The sequence below is a fragment of the Colletotrichum siamense genome (genome assembly GCF_013390195.1).
Source record: "Colletotrichum siamense strain Cg363 chromosome Unknown KSG_Cg363_contig07, whole genome shotgun sequence".
NCBI lineage: Eukaryota > Fungi > Ascomycota > Sordariomycetes > Glomerellales > Glomerellaceae > Colletotrichum > Colletotrichum siamense.
Genome location: NW_023501020.1, coordinates 1,359,436 through 1,381,112, shown reverse-complemented (window position 1 = coordinate 1,381,112; position 21,677 = coordinate 1,359,436). Strand labels below are relative to the sequence as shown.

At 50.3% G+C, this 21,677-nt stretch overlaps 8 protein-coding genes across 8 annotated transcripts; 3 read left to right on the top strand and 5 right to left on the bottom strand.

Moving 5' to 3' along the window:
* Window positions 1-1,904: 1,904 nt before the first annotated feature.
* asqD (O-methyltransferase asqD) lies at window positions 1,905-3,351 on the top strand (the record flags this gene model as incomplete). The annotated part of the gene is made up of 4 exons (XM_036642547.1): window positions 1,905-2,082; window positions 2,339-2,462; window positions 2,517-2,959; window positions 3,017-3,351. 4 exons carry the CDS (start codon window positions 1,905-1,907, stop codon window positions 3,349-3,351), a joined length of 1,080 nt encoding a protein of 359 aa, XP_036492530.1.
* Window positions 3,352-3,510: 159 nt separating this feature from the next.
* On the bottom strand, window positions 3,511-4,426 carry maa-0 (putative maltose O-acetyltransferase; the record flags this gene model as incomplete). The annotated part of the gene is made up of 3 exons (XM_036642546.1): window positions 3,511-3,766; window positions 3,830-4,150; window positions 4,257-4,426. 3 exons carry the CDS (start codon window positions 4,424-4,426, stop codon window positions 3,511-3,513), a joined length of 747 nt encoding a protein of 248 aa, XP_036491960.1.
* A 379-nt stretch (window positions 4,427-4,805) lies between these two features.
* Window positions 4,806-6,020, bottom strand: yteR-1 (Unsaturated rhamnogalacturonyl hydrolase YteR; the record flags this gene model as incomplete). The annotated part of the gene is made up of 2 exons (XM_036642545.1): window positions 4,806-4,898; window positions 4,953-6,020. The coding sequence occupies 2 exons, from the start codon at window positions 6,018-6,020 to the stop codon at window positions 4,806-4,808; spliced, it is 1,161 nt and encodes a 386-aa protein (XP_036491959.1).
* Window positions 6,021-6,717: 697 nt separating this feature from the next.
* On the bottom strand, window positions 6,718-8,490 carry dmoA-1 (Dimethyl-sulfide monooxygenase; the record flags this gene model as incomplete). Its single annotated transcript, XM_036642544.1, has 6 exons — window positions 6,718-7,483; window positions 7,531-7,710; window positions 7,774-7,844; window positions 7,899-8,072; window positions 8,128-8,194; window positions 8,252-8,490. The coding sequence occupies 6 exons, from the start codon at window positions 8,488-8,490 to the stop codon at window positions 6,718-6,720; spliced, it is 1,497 nt and encodes a 498-aa protein (XP_036492529.1).
* A 742-nt stretch (window positions 8,491-9,232) lies between these two features.
* On the top strand, window positions 9,233-11,077 carry prlL-5 (MFS transporter prlL; the record flags this gene model as incomplete). Its single annotated transcript, XM_036642543.1, has 5 exons — window positions 9,233-9,466; window positions 9,524-9,640; window positions 9,700-9,860; window positions 9,919-10,527; window positions 10,579-11,077. The coding sequence occupies 5 exons, from the start codon at window positions 9,233-9,235 to the stop codon at window positions 11,075-11,077; spliced, it is 1,620 nt and encodes a 539-aa protein (XP_036492528.1).
* A 459-nt stretch (window positions 11,078-11,536) lies between these two features.
* Window positions 11,537-12,541, top strand: CGCS363_v010693 (Sedoheptulose-1 7-bisphosphatase; the record flags this gene model as incomplete). The annotated part of the gene is made up of 1 exon (XM_036642542.1): window positions 11,537-12,541. The coding sequence occupies one exon, from the start codon at window positions 11,537-11,539 to the stop codon at window positions 12,539-12,541; it is 1,005 nt and encodes a 334-aa protein (XP_036491962.1).
* Window positions 12,542-12,914: 373 nt separating this feature from the next.
* Window positions 12,915-14,120, bottom strand: ssp5 (Agglutinin receptor; the record flags this gene model as incomplete). Its single annotated transcript, XM_036642541.1, has 1 exon — window positions 12,915-14,120. One exon carries the CDS (start codon window positions 14,118-14,120, stop codon window positions 12,915-12,917), a length of 1,206 nt encoding a protein of 401 aa, XP_036491961.1.
* Window positions 14,121-15,704: 1,584 nt separating this feature from the next.
* Window positions 15,705-16,725, bottom strand: CGCS363_v010691 (uncharacterized protein; the record flags this gene model as incomplete). The annotated part of the gene is made up of 3 exons (XM_036642540.1): window positions 15,705-15,935; window positions 15,982-16,113; window positions 16,168-16,725. The coding sequence occupies 3 exons, from the start codon at window positions 16,723-16,725 to the stop codon at window positions 15,705-15,707; spliced, it is 921 nt and encodes a 306-aa protein (XP_036491964.1).
* Between the last annotated feature and the right edge of the window lie 4,952 nt (window positions 16,726-21,677).

Here is a 21,677-nt window from a genome sequence, read left to right as displayed (position 1 = left end):
CTCTTCGCGATGCTGAGAAATCTGTAGTTGACTTCTTCACTAATGCCAACCTCCATTGTACGACTTTCGGAAAACACTGTGTTGCTGATGTTCGTGATCTAGGGTACAGAGTATGACCACAACTGAAGTTTCTCCCAACGACATGAGGTGACGGTGAGGCAAACACGCTCTTCATACAGGGATATCGTCTGCCGACCGGAGCTGTCGGCATATGTTCGGGTCACCAGCAGAACGGAACACATGCGGGGACCCCAGAGCCTTAGATTGCTCCACATTAGGGCACAGACTTGACCATAAATCGACCTCGCCGATGATGCTATGCTGGGGTGACAGCCTGGAAAGTGCTTGGAATTACTGAGCTGGGGCTTTGAATCGGCCCTACCTCGAGGATGGCGGGTCCTCAAGCAGGTTACCTGGTATCCTCCCCCGCAATCCGAAGCTCGCATTCACGAAGACTCATATCTAGTCCGTGAGTGGAATGCTACTCATCACCTCAGCTCACGGTGTCTGGACTCTCGGGACGAACAAAAGCACGAGACTTGTGGTGTTGTGACGGTGGATGTTGCGGGGAAGCGGGGATCAGTTGCCCTTTGGTAAACCGGGTTGGTGGTCACCTGTCAATCCTACATCGACGGCTCCACGTTCGGCACATGTTAAATGCTTGGCATCTCCAACTTTTCCGCTCACCGCTTGGCTATTATGCTCACCATTTCAATTCATGACATTGTAATTGCTTACAATCAGGTTCCCTTTTGACAGTCCCGGTGGGGGACCGGCCCCACGCTGGAGGCCTGCTCGTAAATTGTCGAACGCGAGGAGATGGAGAGTAGAGAATCTGACCCAAACCGCCGAAGTTTTGCCATTCAACCCTTCCAAGTTATCAATTTCTGGGAGTGGCCTTCGCTAATATGTCAGAAGAAGCTTGGCAGAATGGTCAAAACAGTCGCATGTTCTCCGGTCGACGTCATAGCTACCCACGTCTTCATTCCAGAACACCGGCGTTAGCGGACCAGCTGATGCAGAGTCTTCTGAAGATATGTTCAACGTTGAACTTGGTGATAGAGCAGATTGAGAATGCTGCGATTGAGTTCAACCAAGGTACTCAACAGAAGAATGCGAAGTGTTGATGTCAATGGATGCGTAATGGGGGATCTGGGGACCAACAGGCGTCGATAAAATCCAGTCCTTGATTTGTGTTGAGAATTCTCATCGTAGCATTGATCAAGGCGGAGAGCAGCTAGCGGCCGGAGTTTTGGCCAATACCCGGGCACCGTTCCGACGGGTCCGGACCGGAAATCGGAGGGTGTGGGCCTGCTGGCAGATTTCATCACGGTTATCTCCCCGGTGAACCCAATTTGCCCGAGGCAGCTGGGTTAGAACATTTACATGAGGAAGCATATGATGCGCGCTGAATATTCCGTAATCTCAGTTGATCTCACGTTCATTTCACATGGTATGCTTTCAGACTTTCTGAGACCTCCGCTTCTCCCTGACTCCAAGTTTCGCGATAGCTTAACGTACACCACCTTGAAATCTTGACCAATCACAAATAGCAAAACAATGTGTTCCGGCGCTTTTACACGTCCTGCAACGCAAAAGTCAAAGCTCACGGAAGTCTATCTATCAGACGATTCCCAGGGCACGGCTGCACAGTTCCTCCGACGGATGACTTTGCTGCTTAAGCATGAAGTATTTGAGGAAGAGGAAAGATGGAGGCAGTCGTACAAGGCCCTACACAAGCCCTATGGTATCACACTGAAGTACGACCACGACAACAGCAACCGTATTCCAGCACTCACGCATTGAAGTTCTTCTCGAGACTTGACTACGATCACGACGACGACGTGTAATATCTGGCTCAACGAGATACCAAGGACATTTTTCGAACGACAAATCCTGTCAATATGGCACCGCAAGCGAATGGGAGTAGGGCTGCAGAGGCCTTCTTGCGCTCAGCTGATGATCTGAAAGCATCGCTCGCTGATATGAGCGAAGATGACCGCATGAGAATCGTGCTCAGGATGTATGAACTCATGATTGACGTCGAGTCGCCGTGGGACACATACATGAGACTTTATCTCAGTGAAGCAAGTTTCCTCTGAAGGGTGAGCCGGCTTATATGACGTTCTTGCTGCTGACTGGCCTGCGCAGCCGTCCGTTCTAGCTGCATTGGAAACATTTGAAAGCCTGCAACTCTTCGAGAAATGGAACGAGAATGGCAATAGGCCGGCGACAGAGACAGAGCTCGCTCAATGGGTCGCAACTCCATGTGACCCCGCACTACTTCGTGAGCAGCCTACGGCAACTTCCTCGTCTCTTCATGTACTGACAGCTTTAGGCCGTCTGCTTCGTCTCCTGGCTGCCAACCGTCTTATCAAAATCACCAATACTGGAAAATTCGAACCCACTCCCTTTTTCGCGCAACTGGCGGACAATAATTACAAGCACATGCTCCATTTCCAGTATTTCTCCCCGATACACTCATAGCTCATTCAAGGGATACTGATGTTTCATAGTCATAAATTCACGGTGCCAATGCTGCACCACATGCCAATGTTTCTCAAAAAGACAAAGTTTGTCAATCCAACACGAAGCCGCGACACAATGTTCGACTCCGCATTCAACTGGGAAGGTGGTCTTTTTGGTTACCTTGAGAAGTACCCCGAGGAGGGGAAGGGGTTCAACGTCGTCCAGAAGCTTTCGACGTCAAGCCAAGCCAGATGGACTTCTGTCTACCCTTGCCACACCCTCTTGGATTCCGACCCAAACCTGCCGCTTCTTGTAGATGTGGGAGGTAGCATTGGCCAAGATCTCAAGCCGTTCGTAGAGAAGTTTCCAGAGACAGCGTCGAGGCTGTACTTGCAAGACCTCCCGTCCGTCATTGCAGATGAGGAAGCCTGCCAGGTCAAGGGGATCAACAAACTTGCGTATGACTTCTTCAAACCTCAACCAATCAAGCGTAAGTCCGAACGAATGTTCATTTGAATGCGGCCTCAGGTCACTGATTTTGTGGTAGATGCGCGGGCGTATTACATGCACCATATTCTCCACGATTGGCCTGACAAAGTCGTTCTCAAAATTCTCGAGAACCAAAAGGCTGCCATGAAGCCAGGGTACAGCAAGATCCTGATTCATGACCATGTGTTAGACGACAGCAGGCCTGTGCATCCTCATGCTGCGAGTTACGACATCACTATGATGGCGTTTGGTTCTGCCAAGGAGCGCACAGAGAGAGAGTGGCGCGAGCTGATCGAGTCAATTGGATTGAAGATTGTTAAGATATGGGGTTCACCGTCATCGGTACAAGGGATTCTTGAGGTCGAGCTTATGGAAGGAACGGCAAAGCTTTAATGTGATTGTTGGAGGTGTCTAGTCACTAGTGGGATCGCAATATCTCTCTCTACCTGATCAATTTATCCTGTTACGCCCCTACGTATTCCCTCCTCGCTCGTCGCTACCCCGAGATGTGCGCCGAAAGGAAAGCCTCTCCGGACATTTCTCCTGAAAGATTTAGTCTTGCTCGCCGAGAAATTCGTCGAGGCGCACTCTAGTCGCCTCATTCATGTGTTCAACACCGCCATGGTTGCTGGGGATCTGTAGAGCGACATGGAGCGAAGCCACAGGGAAAGCGTCGTGTTCCTCGCTAGGACGGATTTGGCGAATAACACGGGCAGGTACTCCAGCAGCAACGGATCTAGGAGGAATGTCACTGCGTACAACGCTGCCAGCGGCAATGGTCGAACCAGCCCCGATCTTGACGCCGCCCCTATGATGAGTTAGCTTTGAATCCGAATCACTGCTAGCAGCCGTGGCGGAGGTGTCAACTCACAGAATAGTTACGTTCCCTCCAATCCAGCAGCCATCTTCGATGGTGACTGGCTTTCCAAAGCTGACTCTGGGATGTGTGTCCGAGTTGAGGTTGTGTCCGACGCTGTAGATACTGACATGAGGTCCGAGGGAACAATGTTTACCAATACGAACGTCGGCAACAGGAGTATCAAGAATGGTGCAGTTATGGTTGATGAAGGTGTCCGCAGCAATGTGAACACGCAGGCCGTAGTCAATTCTGATCGGTCCTTTGACGGACGGGGTGGGGAAATCGTTGGCAGAGCTAACTGGTGTGCCGGCACTTGAGGTAGGGGCGACGATCCTAGTCGAAGGATGGTTAGTTTTATTCCATACAATGCCATGTCGCATGTGACTTGATTGTCCTGAAACGTTGGACAATAATAAGAAGATAATCTGGGACTACTCACTTGCGCCAAGCTGCTGACTTTTCCTCGGGGGTTGCGTCATTGGGAAGATTGTTGAAGTCCCCGCAGGCTTTCGCGCATCTAGCCAAAGCGTTCCAAAAGTCCTTCTGTCTGACCGGATACGACATACCGTCGCGGTATGCGGAGATCTCTTTGGCCCTGGGTTGAGTCATGATGATGGAACAGGGAGGCTGGTAGGTCTTGGTTAGTGATGTGTTTTGTGTTCTAAGTATCAATTGAGGCTTATGTGGATGTGGAGAATTAGTAGACGAATGAAGATGATGATGTGTCATTTAAGTAGTAACTTGCGCTCGAAAGTCTGGGTGACAGGTCTTTTGATCAGTGAATCGAAGCTAGGAGTGAATTTGGTGTCAAACACTGCGTCGGAAGGGATGTGAGATTCACTAAAGACGCCTGCCTGGTCAACGGTAACGCATTGATCACAAGTAGCTTTGATGATTTAAACAGAAATAGAATACCCTGTGTTTATTCTTGTGGCACAGACCATAAACCTCAACTCAAGATTCTCCGATTGCCTTCTGACAAAGAATCTCAAGGAAATCGCTTTTCCCATTCAAGAGCAGCGATCATAAAGACTCCAGCGCCTCGAAGGTCGTTCTGGCGCAGGCCAATGCTCGAGTAGTACTGGTCAAATATCAATCTCTCTGTTCCGAAGACGGATGAAAAGAGGGTTCTTACCTCAAAGGTGGCATTGCTTCCCAGACTCCCTACCATGACTGTGCCTTCCCAGTTGATCGTGCCATTGTCATTGTGAGTGACGAACATATCCACCATACCGTTCCACGCTTTCTTCGCGACATCCAAATAATCCGCTTCAGAAAGATATCCCAGGTTGAGTCCTTTGAGCCAACCGAAGGTGAACATGACGCTTGCGCTGCTCTCGATGTAGTTCCCCTCGACGTCCTCGTAGCGCTTTTCCATCACGTTCCACCAACCACCGGACTCGTCTTGGGCGCCTTTGAGACCTTGTGCCAATCCTTTGAAATATCCTAGAAGTCTTTCTCGTCCGGGATGCTCTTCAGGGAGCAAGTCGATGACCTCGAGCAAAGCCATGAAGTACCATCCATCGGCACGGCCCCACACCAGCGGCGCAGCGCCGGTCTCGGGATCGGCCCACACAGCTTGCTTGCTCTCGTCGTACCCATGGACCAGCAGATTGTCATCTCGCCGAGTGCGCGCGTCGATGTTGTCAAACTGAAGTACGATATCGTCCCAAGCTGTTTGGTTATCTAGCTGGAATAACGACACATACTTCGCATAGAAGGTATCAGCCATGTAGATGCCGTCGAGCCACATCTGATTTGGATACACGACCTCGCGGTGCCATAAGCCGCCTGTAGGTGTGCGCGGGTGGTTGTCAAGGGTTCTCTTGATTCCATCTGCAGCAATGCGATATTTTTCTTCTCCTGTTTTCTCGTACCAGTAAAGCGCGTTGTTGCCAAAGCGGTAGGGATCAAGACTGTAGCGCGAATAGTTGAAACCGTCAATGGTGCCATTGGGAAAGATCACCGCGTCGACTTGGGCTCGGTAGTAGTCGTAAATCGTCTGGTTCTTCGTATGCTCATAGATAGCCTCAAAAGAAGTGTATAGAGTCGCCTGATCGTAGTGAAAACTTGGCTCAACTCCACGTCGGATCATCGAGTCGGTCATCCATGCAGAATACGGAGTATGATTGGATGCTGGCGCGCCCGCACCCAGGCTTGCTGCCACAACGCCTACTACAAGCGCCGCATTCACAGACCTCATTTTTGGCAAGATGGATTGTCCCGAATGAAATTGATCTGTCTTCCAAAGAAACTGACACGACTTATTTGAATAGGAGATCTATCGATATTTACTCATTTTTGGCGACCATTTAACATGCTGGTTCGGCAATACGCCTTGATGGCGATTATTCCGAACAACCCTGAGAATGCATCCATTCCACACCGAGTGAATGGGTCCTGGACGGACAAATTGGATCATCCTGCATTCTCTGGATGAATTTCGACCTAATAGTCGATCTGAGTTGTGGAAAATTACATCCCGTGCCAAGATTGCCCCTGATCGGCTCCGCTGCGGCGCGGGGCAGATCTTGGCGGCCGCGAGATGCTGCGGGGCGGTGATATCCTCATGCGGTCATGATTAGATCCCTCGTTATGTTTCAAAGTCGAATTGGCATGGAGCTCGCCGTTATAAGCTGCACTGTTTTTAGGCTATACTGAAAGTCCGTATTCCTGGTTGTGGTGCAGGAAGATCATCAGCATCACTTAGACCTGGGTACAATGGACCCGACCCTGACTATTGTTGGATCTGAACTTCATCTTATAGCTGCGGTGCTCCAGGCCCCTAAGTAGCATAGATAGCCTGGATTCAAAGAGATCTTGAAGTTTGTCATATGGAGGACTATATTTCCCTTTGTCTTCAAGGGCGTACAACGGCTCTTGCTAGTTATTCTCGAGCCTCATGCCTTTTCGCTCCCTGCATCTGCTCTCGTCGCCTTTTCCTTGGCAATAGTCTCCTCATAGGTGTCATACTTGTACTTGAACCCGGGATGATCAGATCTCAGCCCCTTCTGCCCCAGACCATAGATTTGCTCGCGGAAGGTAGGCGCAGGGGCCTCCGCCGGGATTGCTTCCGGCAATAGTCCCCGACTTCTCAGTTCAGGGACGAGATATTCAACGGCGTCTTCAAAACTGCCAGGAGTGATGACGTATCCGATATTGAAGCCATCGACATCGGCAACGTCAACCCACTCCTGAAAGACGTCCGCGACCTGGGCGGCTGTTCCAACTGGCATAGCTCCATTGCCACCGATTGCCGTGACGGTGCCCAAGTTGCGAGGTGTCAGCTTGGGGACATCGTCGCCGCGGTAGCGCAGATTGTACAATGAAGAGTGGATCCTTTGCAAATGGTTTGCGACATCCTTTTCCGTGAGCTCATGGTCAAGGTCGAACTTTGAAACATCGATGCCGGTCGTAGCTGAGAATTGAGCGAGACCGCCCTCGATCAAGACATACTTCAGGGCTTCTTCGTACTTGCGCTTGGCGTCTTCTTCGTCTTTTCCGATGATGGGAGTGATCATAGCGAAGACCTTGACAGAATAGGGATCGCGACCAGCAGCGATTGCGCCTTCACGGATAGCCTTGACTCGAGGTGCCACAACATGAGGTGACAGACCGGCGACGAAGATGCCTTCGGCATGGGTTGAGCCAAACTTGATTCCGGCTCTGTTACGCATAAGCTTGGTGTATCTAAAAACGTGATAGTGACTTACGGCGATGTTCCGGCTTGAAACAGAACTGGCGTGCGCTGAGGAGATGGGTCTGTCAAGAATGGCGCGTCGACGTGAAATTTGCCATGGTGGTGAATAGGTCTGATCTGAGAGTAGTCGGAGTAGATGCCGTTCTCGGCGTCTTCCTTCAAAGCTGTGTCTGACCATGAACCTTCCCATAGTCTGGATGCAACGTCAGCAAGAGCTCCTGAGTTATAATCTGCTCATAGATGCTCAGCAACTCACTTGTATAGGACACGGAGGTATTCATCCGCATTTTCATACCGAGTGTCGTGCTCTACAAGGGGCAATCCGACCTGTGCTACTTGTCAGCTTCACATATTTGACGACCTGCAACTGAGACCACTCACAGCCTTAGATGCAGATTCTTTCCAGCTAGTCACAATATTCCAGCCAAAACGGCCCTTAGTGAGATGATCGAGTGTTGCAAACCGCTTAGCAACAACATAAGCCTGCTCATACGAGGTAGACGTAGTAATCGCGAAGCCCAGATTCTTCGTCACCGCTGCCATTGCTGAGACAGGCTTTGGCCAGGAATCAGCTTAAGTTAACTTGTAGGTCATCCGTGGGCTCACTCACGATGACAGGATCGGCCATTGGCCATTGGGCCCCGGTCCTTACAGATGGCTCAGCGCTGCCCTTGTATCTACAAGACTGGATTAAAACGGTGATCACCATAAACTTCCGGGATGGAAACACTTACGTGTCGTAGGGACCAAATGTGTCTGCTAGGAAAAGGCCTACGAAGCCCCCCTTATCCAAGAGCTTGGCTAGGTCGGTCCAGTAAGTGAGATCCCGGCGCTTATCCTTGGCCCGGTCCTTCGGGTTTCGCCACTGCCCGAATGACAGATGGCCAACCGTGAACATGTCGAAGGCATTGAGCAAAATTTGCTTTTTGGCTTTGGTGCCATTGCTTTCATTTTGGGCTTTTGATGAAGTCATCGTGAGTGAAGTTCAGTTGGCGGCAAGGCAAGCAGTCTAGGTGCAGCCAAGCGACGTTTTGAGGGCAGAATGAACACGACCACTGCAAGATGCTTTGAGTGTCTACACCCAGTCTAGCTCAACCAATACCCCGAAAGGATTATTGTATTATACTGATCCTGTTGGTTTGCGTCATTGTGCCCGAGTCTTGCGTGAAGAATCCTTCCGACATATCACGCATAAGTCCCATACTTTCCCCCGGTGCCCCGGAAGTCGGGTCCTGTATCGGACACTGAACCTAGCTTGGCGGCACACATTTTCTAGACGTTGAATATCGCAAAGGAACAACCACAATTGTGGCACGAAAACAACGGGTTTTAGCCGGGTTGTGCTCAAAGTCGGAGCTGTTGCGACAGCGTGCGAGGTTGGCCGGATGGTGGCATGGTGGGCCGGGATTTCGCCATCCACTCTCGGCGTTCCTCAACGAATCAAGTGCATTCTCAGCACCTCACCAATGGCACTTTAGACCTCCATGTAAGTACGAGCAGCTTATATCGCCATATGGACATCAAGCACATCATACATGCCACCCCCGAACCCCCGCTGATAAGGACGCGGGACGTCGGTAACACGCCGCAAGTAACGAACTTCTGCCCGGCATCGGGTATTCGATGGAAAATTTCCCATTGAAGATAAAGATGACTTGTCCACAGAAATTCACCGAGACATTGGGGGCCATTGCAGGACTAATCAGTACCGCACGATGAGCTCCATGATTCAGCCTGACGAGGTCCGAGTCGACCATGACGCGGCGGCAGCGACTCGGAAACAGGCCAATGCCACTGTCGCTCGATCGAATGTCGACAATCTTCGAGATGACCCTGAAGCTAGGGCAGCGTTCTTGTCAACGTTCTCAGCCGACGAAGAGCGCAGCGTTTTGAACAAGATCGACAAGAGGTTCTTGATTATTATTGGTTTCATGTACATGATCAAACAGGTATGTCGGCTGTGGGCTGAAGAAGTATTGACACTCAACTGACTGAGGACAATGAAGATTGACCAAAGCAACGCGGCAAATGTTCGTGTTCTTCAGGTTGGCGAATCTCGAAACATCATGAAGGAGCTTAGTATGACTTCTGACCAATACAACTGGGTTGGGTCCATCTACGGTGTGAGTACATCATCCGAACACCCACAATGCACCTCGTGCATAAGACTAACACCTCCAAGATTGCATATATCGTGTTTGAAGCGCCAAGCAATCTTCTTCTCAAGCGCATGAGTCCGCATCTGTGGCAATCTCGCATCTTCCTTACGTGGGGAATCATTACCGCATGCCATGCCGCGGCACAGAATCGGCACCAGCTTTATGCGATGCGCTTCTTACTAGGGTAGGCACCGGCCCCCTTGAGTATGACTTGCTCAACATAGACTGACTTGGTGCGACAGAATGTTCGAGGCGGGCATGTTTCCAGGAGTCATGGCCCAGCTATCCAGCTGGTACCGCACCGATGAAATCGGCAAGCCCGTGACTTGGTTCTTCGCGACCTCGAACCTTGCAGGCATCATCGGGTCTCTGCTCTGTTATGGCATCAGCTACATGAACGGCATCGGTGGTCTCAGCGCCTGGAGATGGGTATATCTACTCGAAGGGCTAGCGACGATCGTTTTCTCAGGCGCTGTGTTCTGGTACTTACCCGATTACCCAAAGTCTCCCCGAAGCGACCGATGGTTTACCAAACGCGAGCAAGAGTTCATCGAGGCTCGACTGCCAGAGAACGCACCGCTCACCAACGATCCAGACTTCTCCAAAAAGGAGATCTTTGCGGTGCTGAAGACCCCACTCATTTGGTCTTTCATGTTATCACAAACTTTGATCAACATTGGCGGATATGCGCTGACGTGGTATTTGCCGACGATTGTCACCAACCTGGGGTTCGTGGGTCTGCCGAAGAACCAGTTGCTCAACATTCCACCAGCTGCAGCTGCCATCCTTGGTCTCATTTTCTCAGCCTGGTTCATGTCGAAGGCCTACATCGTCCGACCCGCACTTATCATGTTCGTATCCCCCGGATCACTTCCAGGATATCAGAGCTAACGCAAATCCAGGATCATCATGTCAGGCATGGTTGTATGCTTCGTCCTCTTCTTCACAATTACCAACCGTTACGGAATCTACATAAGCTGCATCCTCGGCACGCTCTTCTATCAGTCATACTTCATTCCTTTCTGGGCATGGAGATCAGCCACACTGTCCGGGTCAACAGGCACCGCGTTCACTTTGGGGTTGCAGTCGGGCATTGCACAGCTTGGTGGTGTCATCGGCCCGCAGCTATTCCAATCCAGGTTTGCATACAACGGGTACAAGACAAGCTTTGCGATCGCGGCCGCGACGACAATCGCGTCTTTTGTGGGTAATTTGTGGACCTGGTGGTTGACCCGAAACACTGAGTACGATGTGATGAGGGTAAGAAGAAAGATATTGAAGGCTAGAAAGCTTGGAAGGGTCAACTTCGACGATGATATACGTGTCTTTGAGGAAAGGCGATTTTATGATGGGATTAAGCGCAACGGCAGAGATGAAAGCGAAGCAAGCTCGCAGGCATGAGTCGAATTGGGGCCATTGCTCGTCCAGCCACGACCCCCACATGGAGGGGTAGACCTTAAGATAAGATCATCAGTCAAGGTAGTCAAGGTAGTCAAGGTCTGTTCATAGTTAACTTATATAGACGTTGGCAATCTCATCAAATGATTGATAGCCTTCCTGTACAAACTTGAGTGCTCGGAAGTCGACAAAAATAGCTGTTGCACACATACTGCTAGGTATCCCCTGCCGGTGAGATCGACCTCCACGTGGGATAAACGTTAGATAGAGTTCCAAAAGAGAAGATGACAGGCCTCTGACTGGTGGATCTAAAGCACTGTCAGACAGTTTTATGGGGCATTTGCTATCCAATCCGCAAACATCGAAAATCTCTCAACCACCTTTCTCATGCTAAAATAGCTCAGGCCCGCCCTGACTCAACAATTTCCGGTCATCCTCACTTTGCACATTGCATCTCTCACCATGGCCCCGTCAGTAGCACTCGTACAACAGCTCCAGAGCGTCATTCCCCAGGAAGAACGCAAGTCTCTTCGCGACGAAGTAATCCCAGCGATTTTGGGAGCTGTTTCAGACATTGCCAAGACGCTTCATGCCTCGCAACATGTCTCATTGGCAGGAACCGCGAATGCTTTCGGCGACGACCAGCTGAACGTCGATGTCGCTTCCGAGAATGTCATGCGCGCCGCGATTGCTGAATGCCCGACGATACATACCGCAAGCAGTGAAGAGGATCCGGTGGAGAAGCCAGCGAGGACATTAACGAACGGCAATGCCGACGACACCCCGGCGTCTTCGGAAAAATACACCGTTGCTTTCGACCCACTGGATGGTAGCTCTATCATTGCACCGAACTGGACTGTCGGAACAATCGTCGGAATCTGGGACGGACGCACTGCGGTCGGACAGTCACCACGGGAGAAGCAGATTGCTGCCGTGATGGGCGTCATTGGGCCCCGGACTACGGCCATAGTTGCGCTCCGCATACCGGGTGCTGAGGCCACGTGCTTCGAGATCGGCTTCGGCCAGAACGGTGTGGAGGACTGCGAGATTATTCGCACAGTTGTCAAGCTGGCAGAGGGTCCTTTCAAGACTCGCTACTTCGCGCCAGCCAACCTGCGCCATGCGGCGGATGATGAGAGATACGGTGCTCTCATCACACGGTTCATCCAGAAGAAGTATACGCTGAGATACTGCGGCGGTCTTGTCCCGGATATTGTGCATGCGCTTGTCAAAGGGCACGGTGTATATGTTATGCCGGTGACTCCGGGAACGTTGCCGAAATTGCGGTTCCTGTATGAGCTCTACCCGATCGCCCTGATCATGGAGGTCGCTGGTGGAAAGGCGATCGACCCGTCAGATGGAAAGCCCTTACTGGATAGGGTCTCGGTTGACTGTGATGGAAGAGCTGGGTTGATCTGCGGTACCGCGGAGGAGGTAGACATTGCGAAGGCTGCTCTCCTTGACTGAGCTGGAAGTGTTCAAGATGTTGCGCGAAGGAGACTTGGGATTAGGACCTGTAACCAGATTGATAGACGCACAATGGACACCACACGGAATGTCACGACGAGGAATTTTGTCTTTGTTTGCACAGTTCAGGTTGGTTATGCTACTCTGTCGATGAGAAGATGAACATTCTATTCTCTCTACTGACATATTCATCCTTGATCATTATGTTTCACTACGATTACAGGGTCCTCCTTTTTCTACGTACAAAAGTTTGTGATATACAAGCTGGCCGCACAGAGACCAGCGAGGCCTAGCCCCTGGCAACCAGTAAGAAGAAAAATAGAGAAACAAAAGCCTTCACTACATTCCACATTACACAAATCCTGTCCTACACTTAGAGGAAGACAAGCCCTCCTGCAACACCAAGAGCGAGACCCACGAAGGCAATCCCGGAAGCCGACCTGCTGGATCCAGCAACGACGACAGGGTGGGTGGGATGCTGGGTCTCAGATGGCTTTGTAGGAGACCCAGGTGTGTGAGAGGGCTGCTCGGGATGGTTGCCAGAAGGCTGGGAAGGCTCCGGCGATGTCTCCTGAGGAGGCTTCACAGGAGTATGCTCCGGAGGGCTGACGGGAGTTTGCTCAGGACCCTGAGGCGGGACATCCCCGGACTTGGATGGATGGGCCGGGGGCTGAACAGAAGGGCTCGCCGGTGGCTGCGTGGGCGGGGTGCCGGAAGGCTGCTGGGGCGGCTTGACGGGCGGCTGAGGCTTGGGGCAGTGGTCGCCCTTGCACTCCTCGACGGGCTTGCACTCGTCGCCGGGACAGTCGTAGTGTTTGTTGTTGTCTTCGGGAGGGCAGGACTCGTGCTTGCAGTTGCCGTCTTTGCAGACGTACTTCTTGTTGCACCCGTCACCGTGGCACTTCTCGGACTTGCACTTATCGCCGTGGCAGACAATCTTGTCCTTGTTGCAGTTGTCGCCTTGGCACTTGTGGTATCGGCAAGAGTCGCCCTTGCAGATGATGATCTTGCCGCAGTCGTTGCCGCTGCACTGGTTCGGCTGGCATTTTCCGTCGGCACAGAGGAGGCAGCGGCTGCAGTCTCCGCCGTCGCATGGCTTGTCGTAGGCACAGTGGTCTCCGTAGCAGACGAACGGGTTGTCACAGTGCTTGCCGGTGCAAGGAGGGAAAGGGGGAGGTGGAGGAGAATGATGGCATTTGCCGCCAGGGCAAGGGGTGGGAACGGGAGTCTCGGGACAGTAGGTTGTAGTGATGGTTGTGAGGAACGTCGTGACAGCACCGCTATGGCATGGCTTGACTCCAGGTGGGCAGGAGGTGATAGTGTGGGTGTAAGTGGCCGTATACGTCGCCGTGATAGTGGAGGGAGGAACAGTCACCCAGATGCCGGTGGAGTTCGCAGCCGTAGTTGTGACTGTAACCTCGGTCCCAGTATGAATGGGAACAGTCGAAGAAATGACCCCGGTAGGACCAGGAATGATGGTGGTGTTCCACCCTGCAGAAGTTGTTCCATGTCCAGGCAAAACATTGGACTGAGCCAAGATGGCTGGAGCCAAAAAGGCAATAGCGAAGGTTGAACGCATGTTGAAACGAGTGACGATGTGAGTAAAGAATGACTGTACCTCGAAAGGTGACGGAAAAGAGTGGACAAGGATCGGAAGAGATCAGGTTGATGCTTTGTGAGAGTTGAGAAAAGACAAATGCAAAACTTTCGAGAACAGACATCTTTTATGTCCAACAAAGGTGTATTGGATAACTTAAGCTTACTGACGACAAGTGCGATGGTGCGCTTCAAGGACTTGTGTCAGACCAAAACACCTCGAACGATCCTGTGCCTGGCCCAGGCCCAGCCCGTCAGCACGGAAATTTGACTTTCGGCAGTCAGTTCAGCTCTGCATGATCGCGAAGATCATTATCAGCTGTGCGGGCAATCATTGAATCGACATGTAAGACCTACACCAACTTCGGGCAGAAACACGGGAAAGTAAAATTTAGCCTTATCATCCCTTACAGACTTCGCTTCCTCGACCTATGGTCTAAGGACGTAGTCTCCGAAGCAACGCCACAGGCTTTAGATATCAACTTTTTCAGCTGTTCATGTAGATAATCAGCCATTAAATGTTGTAAATCTTGCTCGTGGCTTTGGTTTCTGCGCTACAGCCCTTGCCTTGTAACGTTTCCTAGCTTTGGCCACGCGAAGGCTGTCTCACGATGGTGATTCCCATTTTGACTCAAATTCAAAAAGTACAGAGTCCGTCCGTGGTACGAAATTTCCACATAGGTGGCGTCTGGGTTGGCCATCCTGGCTATCCTGGAAGCAAGGGGTCGAAATCGGGCGAGAGCCTCTTAACCCCAGAGTGGGGCCGCACCGGCAGCAAGACATTGTCTTTGACTTTCATCAATAGTCTTGAGACATGATTTAGAACTTCAATTGCCTTGACAACACATCATGATAATTTTGTCTTTAGATGAAGCTCCCTTGGGTAACGATGTTGTCGAGTAGTTTTCTTTGCGGGTTTTGGTTGTTAAGGGCCTTTGGAGCATTGGTTGTTGGCGGCCAGTGATCCAGAATGCGATAAACCGATAGTTGAAAAGTGGCCTGCAATACGAAAGTCCGAAAAACGCCAGAAGGAAAGATATAGGAGAGTCAGATAAACCCTCGCAAGCCGCCGTTTGGGTGGTGGCTTGGGTCGGCGCGCTTCCAAATTTCGATGCGCCTGGATTGCAAATTGGATCAAGCCTTCCCCGGATTGTGAGAAAGCTTTCTCTTGGTGCGAGAGCTATCAAAAGCTTAATGATGGACCAAACGTGGCTCTTACGCCTTGGATCTATCAGCCCACGCCCGGACATAAAAAGTTCATTGGATGCAGGTGTCGCGTTAAGAAAACCTTTCGACTAAGGTGAGCACGTAGAGGAAGGTTAACAGTCTACTCAGTAGACGGGATGAAGCAGGATAACAGCATTAATCGGGAGCAATCCGGTCAATCCTTCGCCTAATGACTTTATTACTTATCTTCATGCAAACAGGAAGGTCTAGCATTTGCATTGCCTGTGTCCGCTGCTGTATAGGGTTTGTGTAAAATCTTTTGAACAGAAGGATATCGAGGTTGGTTTCAAAAAAGCCCATGCACACCATAAAATCTGAACCATGGAGCTCGCGGTCATGCTCATACAGTGGAGCGTCCGCTACCCGTGGCATTCATCCTGGATTCGGTCTTGGAGTCCCTTGGATGTTTTCCCCAACACAATCCTTTCTTGCCCACCGTGTAGAGCGTCCATATGCCCAAAGTAAGAGCCGTGACCCCTCCAGCCACCCCAAGGTATAGCCAAAAGTGTTTGTTGATAATGGAATCTTCGCCCTCTGCCTCCCAATTGAAGACGTTCATCGAGAAGACGGTCTATTGGGGATTAACAGTCGGCTTCTCGTATGAGGAATTTACTTACTGCTACACTCGTCAGCGGTAGGTAGATCATGGTTAAGAATGCTATCGACCGCATTTGCGAGCTGTCTTCCTTCATTGCGACCGACAACTCAGTAGTTACTCGAGTGTCGTCGAGGGCAGCGCGGCTAACCATCTGGTTATGATGATTAGATCGGCCTTCCTTAGTATCCGTATGTCGCCGTCTTACCAATTGTGTGGTTACCATCGTATCTTCCATTGATTGTCGACAATTGTCAATCTTATAGTCAAATTCGTCCGATATTTGAACGAGACGTTGGTATAACCTTTTTTCAGTGTGAAGTTTCGGTATGATAGAGTCGTTGTCACGCCCCGAATCTCCACAGGCTCCATTCCAAAAGAGGCCTTTCTTCCTTAGAACATCTGTCATTGTGTCGCTGGCTCGCAGCTCTATCAAGTGCTCTATGATTCTGTTCATTTGACGCTTAGACGCTTCCAGATTCACAATCAGAAAGCTGCATTTCAAATGCAAGGTGAGCAGGTCCGCTACCTGTTCTTTCTGCATTGCTGCTGCCAAATTGTCATTCGCAATTTGAGCAACAAAGTCTTGTCGCTCCATGTATTGTGACTCCAAGGGACGGACCTCGCGTTTTATTGACCTGTCATGCTCAAGCTCACAAGCTGCTCCCACAAGTGCGAGGGGGTGACATAGGTCCTGGATGGAATCCCTCATGCGATAAAGAAGTAAACATTCTTGAGGAAGGGTGATACCAAAGAAAATGGCCATCGTTGATCGTGACTTCGGCTCGTGGGTCACAGAGACTGCGATGTCATCTGGAAATATAGCACTTGTACGGTAGGTATAAGCTTTGACGAGTCAGTTGAATTTCCAGCACAACAAGCTTAACAGTGAAACTTTTGTTCTTACACAGCCTGTCAGCTTCAATTTCATTCCCTAGATGAAGACAATGTACAAAATCTGCATTCTGGCGATTGATTGTTCGTCCTAGACTTTGGTGGATGTGAAACGATTTAGCTATCCGTTCTAGGGTTTGTTTCGTGACCGGAACTTGATGAATCCCTGGCTGATAACCAAAGACGGCACTCGTGGCTCGTCGGAAAATGCTATTAGTATCGTCTCAGTCAACGAAATTTCAAACTATTTCCTAGGTGAAGACGTGTATCAATTCAAAGTGGGATTAAGCATCACGCCAAGTGGACGGCCTTGGACTCACATGATCTGGAGTGTACCAAGTTCTTTGCTCCTAAAGATTGATTCCTGTTCGTTCATTAGTGTACTGATCAGTCACCACGTGAATCTGGCCATAGAACCAACTGCGCTTTGGAGCCACGAGGACCATTCAGCCTCCGAGGTCAACTCCTCTTCAACTAACGCCACCGGGACCTTCTATCTTAGTCGTTTGTCAAGCCTGAGGCTTGTTCAAAAACTCACAGTCGGGTCTAACAGGTCGTCCAATTGCACAGTCAAGACCTTGATGGGTCGCTCTTCGTATTCAAAAAGGTCGAGGTCGTGCCCTCTGAATTCCCACACTCTGGAAGGCCATTCCATCATGAAATGAACAGTGGTGTAAAAGGGTGGGCGTGAGATCACGTAGTAGCACTCAAGACAAGTCGTTTGCTAGCCTTTCGAGTGACTTGAGCTTCCTAATGGCTCTCAGTAGACGTGAATTCCTTCGTCGCAAAAGTCCCGTCTTTCAGCCCACAACTATTCCCAATTTAATTTGGTCGCAGTCGGCTCGCATCGTCAGGTTCAACAAATCTCTCTCTCCCGCATTTCACTGAGTGTAACACGTTATCCAGCCAACGGAATCTTGCATGTCAAGTTTGAGAGCCTGCTTCCGGAACAGGTCATTGCAGGGAGAATTGGAAGATACGTGTTCATCTTCAATTGGCCGATTTTCGCCTCTTAGGTCAATACACGGCGACACCGGATGAGTGCAGGATGCATATGCATGTGCCTACTAGTATCACGCATTTGCCTTACACGTCTAGATCGGCACAATCAAATTGAGAGAAGGTCAATACATGATTTGTGCGAGATCAAAGGCGACATCTCGGATATCTTTTGTTGATCAAGTAACCAGTAGCATCCAATGTTGGTCAGATTTCATTTGGTCTTCCTGAAGCAAAAGTAGCGGACGACCACGGCTTCCAACCAAGGAACAAAACGAATGGATGTTGAAGGATGCCTGTGTGGCTGTCATCGGTAGCCCATTTGTGGGGACCTACCGGTGCTTGGTGTTCTCATGTATGCCAACCTAAGTAATTATTCGCGCAAAAAGGCTGAGTGAGGGGGCCCCTGTACGTGCAGTGCAGCCCGCTAAGCGTTTGCCAGCAACCCACAAGCGCTGTCAGTGGCGCCAACATGGAGGGGATTGGGAACTGGGATGGTGCGCCAGAGGCGCAGTCTGGGTCGCAAATTGCTGTGGAAGGAACTTACCAAAAGATTGACATCAACTGTAGAAGCGGCGCAACGCTTTCCAACCTTTCCAATTTCCTCCAGCCCCTGCTTATCTTTCCCGTGAAGTTTGGATTGCATCAATTAGTTATCACTCCATACAGCATTATCCTCAACAATTATGGATAAATGCTGGTTCGTTCTACGACATTCCCACTTCCTGGCGCCTGAGTATACTCAACCAGGAATGGCACGGGGGGAGGCAACCGGAAGTCTCCTCCTCGGCCATCTTGTCCCAAGTCTGAAGCAGTTGGACCAGGTCATAAACTCCGAGGGGCAGGTCCCATTTCCAAGGGACATGCGCATTGAGCAGACAACCGCAACCGACTTCCATTGGGGGACCGCTACGGACAGAGGTCTCCAGGCTGGGGCAAAAGCCAATGTTCCCATAGCAGCAGCAGCAGGCCTGACTGTCCAGGCCGGCCTTGGGGCCCAATTCCAAAACACTGTGGAAGACAGCTGGCAGTTCGATCAACTAGACACTCAGATTATTCGGCCGACGAGAAACTACATCAAGCATTGCCTCAAGTCACCACAAGTTGCGGAGCACATTGAACGTGTAAAGACCTTTGGATTCTGCAAGCTCTTCATGATCTCAGGTCTCATGATCGCTCGAGGTTGCGCCCGTGAGCAAACCACCTCCAGCGGGAAATCAACCGAACTTAATCCTGGAATGTGAGTGAAAAGCAAAGTGATCTAAATAAGAAAGCTCATTAACATGTGTCACTAAGGAACATGGTGGATGTTGTTGGGGCAGAGATAAATATGGGTGTTTCTCAAACTAATCGAAGAACGATATCTGCTCGTCACGCAAATGACTTCATTTGGGCGGTCCGCCTTACTGAGCTTTCAAAGACTGCCTTTCGCTCCGAGTTTGAGCATAAGACTTACACTGATGGCGCAACATTTGGCTCCGAGAACTCAGCGCCCAACATCAATGACGTTGCAGAGAACTTGGAGATACGTGCTTTCGATACATTCAAAGTGGAATTGCCAGAAACGGAGGAAGAGATGTATCTAATAGTTGCTAGGGACGGAATGTAGGAACATACCAGGACTTAAGAGAAGGATTCCTAGGGTATACATTGACTCATCAGCTTGCTACAGCTAAAGCATTCCGGCGCACCGCGAAATCCTGATGCAGATTCTTTCCCTAGCATCTCTTATCTCCTCATCTGTGAAGCCATCAAATTGCCCTTGTAGCTCCTCTGGAAGCAGGCTCCAGGGCACAATGCACCGATATCCTTCATCTTGACTACTGATATCTCGAAAGACCCTTGTTAGAATTCTCTTCTCTTTGATCCTATCACCAAACTTCCCAAACCTCTCTTTGACAACCTCTTCCTGTCTTGAGAAATCCAGAAGACGAGCGGCAAAACCGCAAGCAATTGCCGTCGCGTAGGACGTGCCAGAATCGATCTGCCCTGAATAAAGTCGTATGTTTTCTCCAAATATGGCAAAATCATCATTGCCGAGTCCTGCTGGATTAATGGACCGGGAATTCTTTGCGTCGCTGTTTGTGGAAAACATGCAGAACACAAGATCATCCCACCGAGCTGGAAAGCTGACCCTCCTGCTATTGCCGTGATTTGAAGCTGCTGCAAAAACTAGTATATTGGCCGCGAAGACCTTCAACATCGCCTCGCGTAGTTCAGGCGGTTCAGAGTGGAAACCGGAGGCCATGCAAATGATGTCAACGTTATTCTTCATTGCCCATTCCAAAGCCTATAAGCCGTCGTATCAGTCAGTAATCCCAAAACAAGGGACGATACGGAAAGTAGGTACATATAGGCACATACTTTGATTGAGGACTGGACTGTGTCAGCAGTTGCACTGCTTCCTTCCCAGACCCTAGCGACAAAAATATCTGCAGTCTCGCAGACTCTGCAAACGAGTTCAAATACAGATGTACCGTGACCTGTACTGTCGTTCATGACTTCTTTTGGCTCGGCTGTGAAGTCACGATAATTCGACTCGGGTTGGTCAAACTTGGCGGCCGCCTCCGCGGTCAGCCCTGTATCGAGAATAGCGACCTTGGCCCTTGGGTGATTATCGTCGCCAATGCTCTCACCAAGAACTTCCTTAATTCCTTCGAACATTTTAAACCAGTCGGCACCACGAGAGCGTTTTAATCTACAAAGGTTAGAAAGTAATGTCCTAGCGGTGAGAGTGAGTAGCCGACTAACCGTTTTGGTTCCTCGTCGCAACGCAATTCTAAATCAACCCCTCTGGATTTTCGCTTTTGCGTCTTGGTGTTGGTGCTATCCTCAATTATGCGTGGTCTTGATGGAGGTGGAGCGTATAATCGTAAGGTATTGTCCAGCTTTAAGACGATTTCAGTAAAGAGCCAATCATCGTCCGGCTGTTCGTCCCATTCGCCCTGGCTTACAAAGTCAATGCATGACTGAATGACCTCTCGTACAGATTTCGGCACCGATCTTTGTACGTTTTCATCTGTTACAAGTTTCCTGAGAAGTCGAGATCTCTCCCCCTTCGAATTTGCGCTTTTGGCGAAGCGCTCCCCGACGTAGATTTCCATCACCACCTGAGCGAATGAAAGCAAGCGGGATTTGGCTGGGCTGAAAAAGGCTTCGCATTCATCCTCCAGTCTATCTGAACTCGGTTCGATGTTCAGCCTTCTTGATAGATACGGTTGGTCTGTATCCCATGTCGTGAGATTCTGTTGGCGCGAGTCACATGCGAGGAAGATATTGTCGATGTCCCAGCGGTGAGATACCCATTCGCTGGCGGACAGGTGTATCAATGCAAGTGATAGGTTCAGACAGAGAGCAGCTTTCGAAGCTTCTGGAAACTTGCCACCCCATCGGCAGTTGATGAGCTCATCCTGGTCGACGAGTTCTCCAAGACTCTTATCGGGAAGGTCTTGTCTACAAACGGCACTGACTCGTTTACCAATGATTCTTGGTGTTTCGTCAGCGGCCCGACGTAATGTCATTGTTAACGGCTCGCCAAGAATCCGACACTCTTGCAGTAATAAGCATAGTGTTTTTTCATGGTGTTGCTTGGACAACGGGGTTATTTCTCTAAGCAGACTACATGTTAGTTGCAATTGCCGACTGAGATCTTGTGGACGTACGTATGAATGTTGAATGAGGTTTCCTGCCAATGGCAACGTCGAGAATCTGGACTTGAAGATAGGAAGAAAACAAATCGCGGCCCTACAGCTTTATCATCAGTGATGTCGAAGCCGTTGAGGTGTAATCTGGCGATGTGACTTCCACAGCAACAAGAGCTGTAGA